This window comes from Piliocolobus tephrosceles, chromosome 11 (assembly GCF_002776525.5).
Source record: "Piliocolobus tephrosceles isolate RC106 chromosome 11, ASM277652v3, whole genome shotgun sequence".
Classification (NCBI taxonomy): domain Eukaryota; kingdom Metazoa; phylum Chordata; class Mammalia; order Primates; family Cercopithecidae; genus Piliocolobus; species Piliocolobus tephrosceles.
Window position 1 is genome coordinate 19,761,082 of NC_045444.1, and position 9,849 is coordinate 19,770,930.

At 44.1% G+C, this 9,849-nt stretch overlaps 1 protein-coding gene across 1 annotated transcript in view; it reads right to left on the bottom strand.

The window, feature by feature from the left end:
• Nucleotides 1-9,648, bottom strand: part of LCT (lactase) — a 54,097-nt gene extending 44,449 nt beyond the window's left edge. Inside the window, exons 1-2 of the mRNA XM_023193773.1 lie at nucleotides 9,009-9,648; nucleotides 1,713-1,792 (exon numbers count right to left, since the gene is read on the bottom strand). Of these exons, the coding sequence (XP_023049541.1) occupies nucleotides 1,713-1,792; nucleotides 9,009-9,648 (720 nt within the window). The remainder of the gene's footprint in view (nucleotides 1-1,712; nucleotides 1,793-9,008) is intronic.
• Nucleotides 9,649-9,849: the final 201 nt, after the last annotated feature.

A 9,849-nucleotide genomic window follows, 5' to 3' on the forward strand; every position in this document is an offset into this window, starting at 1 on the left:
GAGAAACCCACACGTTCATGCACTGGAGGGTCGTGCAGGATTCGTCCCACTCGGGAGTGTGGCTTCCCAGCAGGGAACTGGTCAGAACTGTGCTTTTGGAAGATTACCAGAAGCATTGCACAGCGTGGACTGGGGCAGAGACCCGTACAAAGGCTATTTCTTGAGAAGCATTTTTCTGATCAGCACTTTGGCCTCCTGCGTTCATAACTGATAGCAGTTATCGCCCTCTGTAAACTAATTTAGATGCCATTCTGTCCATGCAATCAGCCTTGGAGTTGTCCCTCTAGAACCTTATCAGGTCTTGGTTCCATCGTGTTTGAACTGGAAAATCTGAAGACTGGACCCTGACTCCTGGGGCCCCCATCACCGCGCAGACACCAATGAGCAGCACCGCATCTCTACAGCACCAGGGCGATGCTGCAGAACTGGAGGTCAGCGGTGATTCCCATGGCCTCCAGACTGCCCAGCAGCCCAAGGGGGCCCAAAGCTGTTCACTTCTCAGATTATTTTGATTTTTCTTTTAAAAATTATAGTTAAAGGCTGGGCGTGGTGGCTCAAGCCTGTAATTCCAGCACTTTGGGAGGCCGAGGCAGGTGGATCATCTGAGGTCAGGAGTTTGAGACAAGCCTGACCAACATGGTGAAACTCCATCTCTACTAAAAATACAAAATTAGCTGGGCGTGGTGGCACATGCCTGTAATCCCAGCTACTTGGGAGGCTGAGGCAGGAGAATCGCTTGAATCCAGGGGACAGAGATTGCAGTGAGCTGAGATCGTGCCACTGCACTCCAGCCTGAGCAACAAGAATGAAACTCCATCTCAAAAAAAATAAAAAATAAAAAATATAAATTATAGTTAAAAAGTGATAGTTGGCTGGACATGGCGGCTCATGCCTGTAATCTCAACACTTTGGGAAGCTGAGGTGGGAGGATTGCTCAAGGCCAGGAGTTGGAAGTTGAGGCTTCAGTGAGCTGTGATCATGCCACTGCACTCCGGCCTGGGTGACAGAGAAGGCCACAAAACCCTGTCTCTAAAAAAATAAATAACTAAAAATAAAAAATAAAAAGTGATAGAGGATATATGAACATTTTTAATTTTTTTTTTTTTCTAGACAGGGTCTTGCTGTGTCACCCAGGCTGGAGATATGATCACAGTTCACTGCAGCCTTGACCTCCAGGGCTAAAGTGATCCTCCCACCTCAGCCTCCCGAGCAGCTGGGACTACAGGCATATATCACCATGCCTTGCTAATTTTTGTATTTTTGGTAGAGAGGGAGTTTTGCCGTGTTGCCCAGGCTGGTCTCGAACTCCTGGGCTCAAACCACTCTCCCACCTCCCCCTACAAAGTGCTGGGATTACAGACGTGAGCCACCGTGTTCGGCCAGGTGCACATTTTTTAAAAACTCCTTTATAAACCTAGTACCTGTTTGGCCATAATTTCATCTCTTCTCCTGTAAGCTATCTTGGACTCAAAAATCAGAGCAAGCAGAGGCAAGTGGCTCCTTCCTGCAGGGATGCCGACACTTGACCAAGCAGGAGCCGCAGCTTCAAGATTTTGTTTTTAAGGTAATTATGAACCTAGAGAATATATACCACTCATTCTGAGGTATTTACAGAAATGTCAAACCAAACAGACCAAAACTTCTCTAGTTTTTAAAAAATTAAAATCAAACTCTCCTTGGATGTTACAGGTATATTTTTGGGCTGCTGTCACCTGGGCAAGCGCAGATATGGGTGATTCTAGCAGGAGCTCCGGGATATCTTCAACTCGCAGGACAACGGAGAGTTTTCCGCCTGAAACCAACCAGAGACACGAACCGCAGGTGAGCGAGGGTGGGAGGCTCTGACTGCGGAAACCACTGGGGGATTCATTTCCTATGGACCCGAAGAAGTCATCCACCTGACTTTACTCTAGCTGAAAGATTTTAGAAGAAAAGGTGGCTTAAAAAAAAATAATGTCCCGGCCGGGCGCGGTGGCTCAAGCCTGTAATCCCAGCACTTTGGGAGGCCGAGACGGGCGGATCATGAGGTCAGGAGATCGAGACCATCCTGGCTAACACGGTGAAACCCCGTCTCTACTAAAAAAATACAAAAAAACTAGCCGGGCGAGGTGGCGGGCGCCTGTAGTCCCAGTTACTCGGGAGGCTGAGGCAGGAGAATGGAGTGAACCCGGGAGGCGGAGCTTGCAGTGAGCTGAGATCCGGCCACTGCACTCCAGCCTGGGCAACAGAGCGAGACTCCGTCTCAAAAAAAAAAAAAAAAAAAAAAGTCCCTTTAGAGAGTTTGTGAAAATCAGGACTATGAAATGCAGAGCAGTTGGAAAGTTGGCAAGGAGAGAATTCCTTCCTAAACTTCTTTTTTTTTGAGACAGGGTCTTGCGGTCGCCCAGGCTGGAGTGCAGTGGCTGATCTCACCTTATTGCAGTCTCTGTCTCTCAGACGCAAGCGATCCTCCTGCCTCAGGCTCTTGAGTAGCTGGGACTACACGTACGCGCTACCATGCCTGGCTAGTTTTTAAATTTTTTGTGGAGATATGGTGTCATTGTATTTTCCAGGCTGATCTCAAACTCCTGGGCTCAAGCACTTCTCCCGCCTCGGTCTCCCAAAGTGCTGGGATTACAGGCATGAGCCACTGTGCCCATTCCTAAACTTCTTTTTAAAGTCAGGGTGCTCTTAGGACAGTGCTGTTCCCTGATCCTTATTCATGGGAAAATATCAGTACAGCCCCTACTGGGCGTTGAGGGGAGAAACAAGGAAATATTAGCATGTGTGGCTTGTACCCACTTGCTTTGACATTGGATGACATAGCAGTGGTTCTCAAACTGTTGTGTACATCACAATCACCTACCGAGATTGTTAAAATGCCAATTTCAGGCTGGGCACAGTGGCTCATGCCTGTAATCCAAGCACTTTGGGAGGCCGAGGTGGGTGGATCGCTTGAGGTTAGGAGTTTGAGACCAGCCTGGCCGACATGGTGAAACCCCCTCTCTACTAAAAATACAAAAATTAGGAGTGGAGTGCGCCTGTAATCCCGGCTATTTGGGAGGCTGAAGCAGGAGAACTGCTTGAACTCAGGAGACAGAGGTTGCAGTGAGCCTAGATCTCACCACTGCACTCCAGCCTGGGCAACAGAGTGAGACTCTGTCTCAAAAAGAAAAAAAAAAAAAAAGCCAATTTCAGGCCCTGCCCTCAGAGATTCAGAGTCAGCAGAGTAGAGTGGGCCCAGGCGCAAGCATTTTAACACGCTTCTCGGGGGATTCCAACACAATGGTCCTCAGACCATAGTTTGAGAAACACTGCGTGGCGCTGGGATGGCTCAGCCGGTCTGTGTTGCTATCGATGGATATGAATTTTCAGCCCACCTTGGATGTTCCTTGAGGAGCAAAATTTAAACATTTATGTGATCCCTCCAAGTATCAAGCTTAGGACTGGGTGGATAGAAAGGGCTCAGACCTGTGATTTGGAAACACGAAACAAAAATTGAATAAAAGTGCAGTTTCAGATTTTAACAATAGGACCATATTCATTCAGATTCTCTACGGAAGATAGATCCCCTGCCAATGAAACCACCACAAACAACCATTACCAACTACAATGGTGCTTATTTTGATAAGCACAACGAATCTTTGAAATACTTCTGAGCATGGAATATCACTGGGAGATATTTAGTTCTCATTCTGACAAGATAATGTTGTTTCCCAGTTCTTTAATGGTTGTGCTCCATGGATCCGTTTCACATTCCACAGGTTTCCAGACTTCAAACCATCATCACTTCCGTGGATTAAACCGCTAATCTACTTAGCGTCTCTATACATTTGCCTATTCAGGACTTTTGTTGTAAATGTAAATGTAGATTGTAAATGTAAATATGTGGTTGTGACTGGCTGCTTTCACTAGCATGTTTTCAAGGTTCATCAGTGTTGTATCATATATCAGAACTTCTTTCTGGCCAAGCAAGGTGGCTCACACCTATAATCCCAGCACTTTGGGAGGCTGAGGTGAGAGGATCACTTGAAGTCAGGAGTTCGAGACCAGCATGGCCAAGATGGTGAAACCCCGTCTCTACTAAAAATACAAAAAAAATTAGCCAGGCATGGTGGCGCATGCCTGTAGTGCCAACTACTTGGGAGGCTGAGGCAGGAGAATTGATTGAACTTGGGAGGTGGAGGTTGCAGTGAGCCAAGATCGCACCACTGAACTCCAGCTTGGGTGACAGAGCTAGACTCTGTCTAAAAAAAATAATAATAAATAAATAAAAAATAAATAAATAAATAAAATACCTTCTTTCTTTTTATGGCTGAATAATACTCTATTGTATGAATATACTAATACTACATTTTATTTATCCATCAGTTGATGATCATTGTTTCCACTTTTGGTTTCTATGAATTACACTGCTATGAATGTTTGTGTACACATTTTTGTTTGGACATTTGTTCATTTCACTTGGATATATCCCTAGAAGAGGAATTGTTAAGCCATATGTTAACTCTAAAGTTTGAGGAAGTGCTGGGCTGTTTTCCAAAGTGGCTGCACCGTTGCTTATGGCCCCAGCAGTGTACTCAGGTTCCATTCACTCCACAGTGTCACCAGCACTGTTATAGTCTGTCTTTTTACAGCCCTCCTCGTAGGTGTGAAGCCGTATTCTGTTCTATTTTAATTGTTGGATTAAGTAGTCGGTTCATTGGCATTTCTTATGGGTTTTTTTTTTTTTTTGCTTTTAATCAAGCTATATTATATAACATTTTTGATGTATATCAAATAATACATTTTTAAAAGAACAATAAGTCTATAGGATTGGACTTAGAAGGAAAGTGAGCATGAGGGAGAGAGAGGGAAGAAAAACCACTTTTTGAAATAGTAAGGAAACTGAAAAAGAAAAATTATTCTGTGTCTTGCATGATATTGGGGACAGATATTTGGGGAAACACAAAATGAAGGGTAGGAGAAATAAGCAGAAGAAAAGAAGGAAGATATGACTTTAAAAAGAAAGTCTTTAGTCACCTGATGAAAAGTAAAAATAAAATATGGAGAACATTTAAATAAACATGTACATATAGTTTTATAATTTAAAGAATTATGTACATCCATCCTCAAAATAAGATTTTTCTTTATTTGGGATGATACCGTCTTTCCTTCTTTCTTTTTCTTTTTTTTTTTTTTTTTTTTTGAGGCGGAGTCTCGCTCTGTCGCCTGGACTGGAGTGCAGTGGCCGGATCTCAGCTCACTGCAAGCTCCGCCTCCTGGGTTTACGCCATTCTCCTGCCTCAGCCTCCCGCGTAGCTGGGACTACAGGCGCCCGCCACCTCGCCCGGCTAGTTTTTGTATTTTTAGTAGAGACGGGGTTTCACCGTGTTAGCCAGGATGGTCTTGATCTCCTGACCTCGTGATCCGCCCGTCTCGGCCTCCCAAAGTGCTGGGATTACAGGCTTGAGCCACCGCACCCGGCCTTACATTCTTTATTTTCTTTTCTGTTTCTTTCTTTCATTTGTTCATTAGTTCTTTCTTTCTCCTTTCTTTCTTTTTCTTTCTTTATTTTCTTCTTTCTCTTTCTTCTTTCTCTTCTCTTTCTTCTCTCTCTCTCTCTCCTTCCTTCCTTCTTTTTCTTTCTTTCCTTTTTTTTTTTTTCAGGGTCTGGCTCTGTCACCTAGGCTGGATGGAGTGCAGTGGTGTGATCTTGGCTCACCACATGATCTTGGCTCACTGCAGCCTCTGCCGCCTGGGTTCCAGCGATTCTCCACCTCATCCTCCCTTGTAGCTGGGATTACACACGCACACCACCGCACCTAGTGTGCGTGTGTAATCCCAGCTACAAGAGAACTTTTGTGATTTTTTTTTTTTTTTTTTTTTTAGGAGAGATGGGGTTTCTCCACGTTGGCCAGGCTAGTCTTGAACTTCTGAGCTCAAACAAGCTGCCCACCTTGGCCTCCCAAAGCACTGGGGTTACAGATGTGAGCCACTGCGCCTGGCCTCATTCTTTCAAAGTTTATTTTACTCAGAGCTTCTTCAGTAGGATTGGAGCCAACACACATCTCTGTGTTTATTTGCTGACCTGCCCCAAGACAGGCTCTGCAAAGAGCACAGTGGTTCTCCATGGCGCTCCTAGGTTCAGGCCACTGTCTCCGCGTCCAGAGCTCTGCTCTCCCTCAGACTGGGCCCCTTTTCTCTTTCTTGAGCCCACTCTCGCCCTGCATTCCCAACTGCTCAAATGGTGGCCCAGGAACAGCCTTCCTGGCAACTCTGTCTAAAATATCCCCAGCCACTCTCACACTTTCTTCCCTTACCCTGCCTTAAAAAAAAAAAAAAAAAAAGAAAGAAAGAAAAAGAAAAAAAAAAGTGGTAAAATACACATAACAGAAAAAGTACCATCTTAACTATTTTTAAGTGTACAGTTCAGTATTATTAAGTATATTCACATTGTTGTGCAACCAATCTCCAGAACCTTTTCATCTTTCAGAACAGAAACTCTATCCCCATTAAACAGCTCTCCATTTCTCCCTTACCCCAGCCCCTGGCCTCTGTCATTCTCCTTCCTGTCTCCATGAATTTGACGGCTCTAGGTTCCTCCTATACGTGGAATCATACAGCATTTGTCTTTTTGTGTCTGACTTACTTCACGTAGCATAATGTCCTCAAGGTTCATCCATGTTGTAGCATGTGACAAGACTTCCTCCCTTTTTAATGAAGGTGGAGTAATATTCCATTTTATGTTTACACCACATCTTGTTTATCCATTCATCCATCAGTGGATATCTGGGTTGCTTCCCCTTTTCGCTATTTGAATAAGGCTGCTATAATGTCCTACCTTATTTTTTAAGATAGAAAAAAAAAATGTTTAAGGCCGGGCGCGGTGGCTCAAGCCTGTAATTCCATCACTTTCGGAGGCCGAGGCAGGCAGATCACCTGAGGTCAGGAGTTCGAGTCCAGCCTGTCCAACATGGAGAAACCCCATCTCTACTAAAAATACAAAAATTAGCCGGATGTGTTGGTACGTGCCGTAATCACAGCCACTGGGAAGGCAGAGGCAGGAGAACTGCTTGAACCCGGGAGGTGGAGCTTGCAGTGAGCCGAGATCATGCCACTGCACTGCAGCCTGGGCAACAGAGTGAGACTCCATCTCAGAAAAAAAGAAAAAAAAGAAAAAAATGTTTAACCTCTCTATAATCAAATATGTGCAAATTAACAAGAGATGAAAATAAGTGCTTTCACTGTTAAATTAGTACTAAAATATAGCATTTGAAACTGACAGAATGGGGTTAGAAGAGTAATTTTATAACTGTTAGTATAAATGATTATACAACTTTTCTGTAAAATAAATTAGTACCATGCTTTAAAATCTTAAAGAATGCAGATCTTTTTACCTAGTAGTTTCAATTCTAAGACTTTGTCAAAAAGAACTTATCAGAAGGTGGGAAATAGTTTATAGATAGGAATGTCATTGCAACATAACTTGTAACTAGTGAAAATTAGAATAAACATACAAAAACAAGGAAAATAGTTTAAACTTCATGCTCCATTTATACAATGGGAACCTATAAGACCATTGAAAGTTATGCTTTCAAGTTTTTGCTTTGTTTTAAGCAATACTATTCCAGCACTGGAGTAAATTATTATTATTATTTTAGAGATGGTGGTTTGCTATGTTGTCCAGGCTGGTCTCCAACTCCTGGCCTCAAGCAATCCTCCTGCCTTGGCCTCCTAACAGGCATGAGCCACCACCACGCCTGGCTCAAGTTTTTAATAAAATGAGAATATAGTCATAAAATATGTTAAACTGAAAAGCTAGAACATAGAAGTATGTATATATATCAGGTACTATATATACAAATATGTATGTATACAGTATATAATAAAAACCAGAAAGCATACATAATGCAAAATTGGTTCTCAAAATTGGTGTACCTAACGTACAGTTAGGGAATTGATTAAAATCACAACAGTCCTGGTACAGCCTAGGCCTCCAGATCAGAACTTCAAGTCCCCCAGGAGGCAGGAATGTGAACAGTTAACAGTTGTGCTCTCCTCATCCTGTGGTATATCATTGTTTCATGTTGTATTTGTCTGTCTCCCAAGCTGGAATGTAAGCGCCAACTAAGACATGTAAGTAAAGGGGAGCTGAGGGGGAAGGACAGGAAACCATGAAGCTTTGCCTCCAAGTCAGGGCAGCAGGACATAGAAAGGAAGATAGAAAGGCAATCAGGGCTTGCCCAACTCAAGACTGGGCAAGGGGGGTTTCAAAGATATATATGTGTGTGTGTATGTGTGTACATATGTGTGTATATGTGTGTGTATGTGTGTACATATGTGTGTGTATGTGTGTGTATATGTATATGTGTGTATATATGTGTGTGTCTGTGTGTACATATGTGTGTATATGTGTGTGTATGTGTGTATGTGTGTACATATGTGTGTATGTGTGTGTATGTATATGTGTGTGTATGTGTGTATGTGTATACGTGTGTGTATATGTGTGTGTATATATATATATATATATATATTTTTTTTTTGAGACAGAGTCTTGCTCTGTTGCCCAGGCTGGAGTGCAGTGGCATGATTTTGGCTCACTGCAACCTCTACCTCCTGGGTTCAAGTGATTCTCCTGCCTAAGCCTCCCAAGTAGCTGGGATTACAGGCACCTGCTACCATCCCTGGCTAATTTTTGTATTTTTGGTAGAGACGGGGTTTTGCCATATTGGCCAGGCTGGTCTCGAACTCCTGACCTCAAGTGATCCAACCACCTCGGCCTCCCAAAGTGCTCGGATTACAGGTGTGAGCCACTGCCCCTGACCTCAAAGATACTTTTCAAAGGAAATGCTGAGCATTATGCCATATTAGGTATCCCTTCCTATCTCCAGTGGGAAATCAATACGTTATTAATTTCTCCCTATGCAGAGACATGAGAGGACTGCTGAAGGTGGGTGGCGAGAAACGCCAAGTCTGCTCTAAGGAGGACGGGGAAGGTGTGTGATTAAGGCTGTCGAGGGGTCACCACCAGGTCAATGTGTACTCACCCTGAGAAGCATAGTTTTCATGGTAAATCTCATAGGCTTTTCTGTGGGCATCACTGAGGGTCTGGAGTCGGGACACTCTTGATTCCTGGTGGGGAAGCTCCTTGATCACTTCCTCCAAGTCACTGAAGGTGAACCAGATCCCAACTAGGTCCCCGAAGGAGCGGAAGGCGAATGTGGCATAGTCGGCAAAGAGGTCAGCGAAGACTTCGGTTCTCTGGAGGGCGCTGGCCGGCAGGGTCTGGTGGTGCAGGATGACCATGGGCTGAAGCCGTGCAGTCTTGAGGGCCTCCAGGAGTCGCCGGTAGCACTGCACTGTTTTCTTGTCTGGATTCTGGGTGCTTCCTGCTGGAAGGAGCTGTGCCCATGACAGAAATACCTTATAATGGGTGATCTGACTGGCATGAAGACTGCTGAAGTATTCTGGCAGGAAAGTGGGCAGTGGCTGGTGACAAACGTACAGGTCTTTGTCCCCTGCTACAAAGTTAGAACTCTGGTCTCCCAGGGGCCCACTCAGGTTGTGCAGCAAGTCATTGGTTAAAGGACCAGCGGTGGAAATGAAATTTCTCTCAGACTCCCATTCTGACCCCCAGCATGAAACACTTAGCAGGGCAATAAAGACTGCATGCCAAGACAGCTCCATTTTCTAGGAACTGTTAGGAGGTATGGGGAACCCTTACTTTATAACAACAACTGAGGTTGTAAAATACTAAGTGATTAATTAAGACTTAATATTTAACTGGGTTATCTATGATCACAAAATCAATACATGGTTCACTAATGCAATATTTAAAAATGTAAAGATCAGGGCCGGGTGCGGTGGCTTGCACTTGTAATTCCAGCA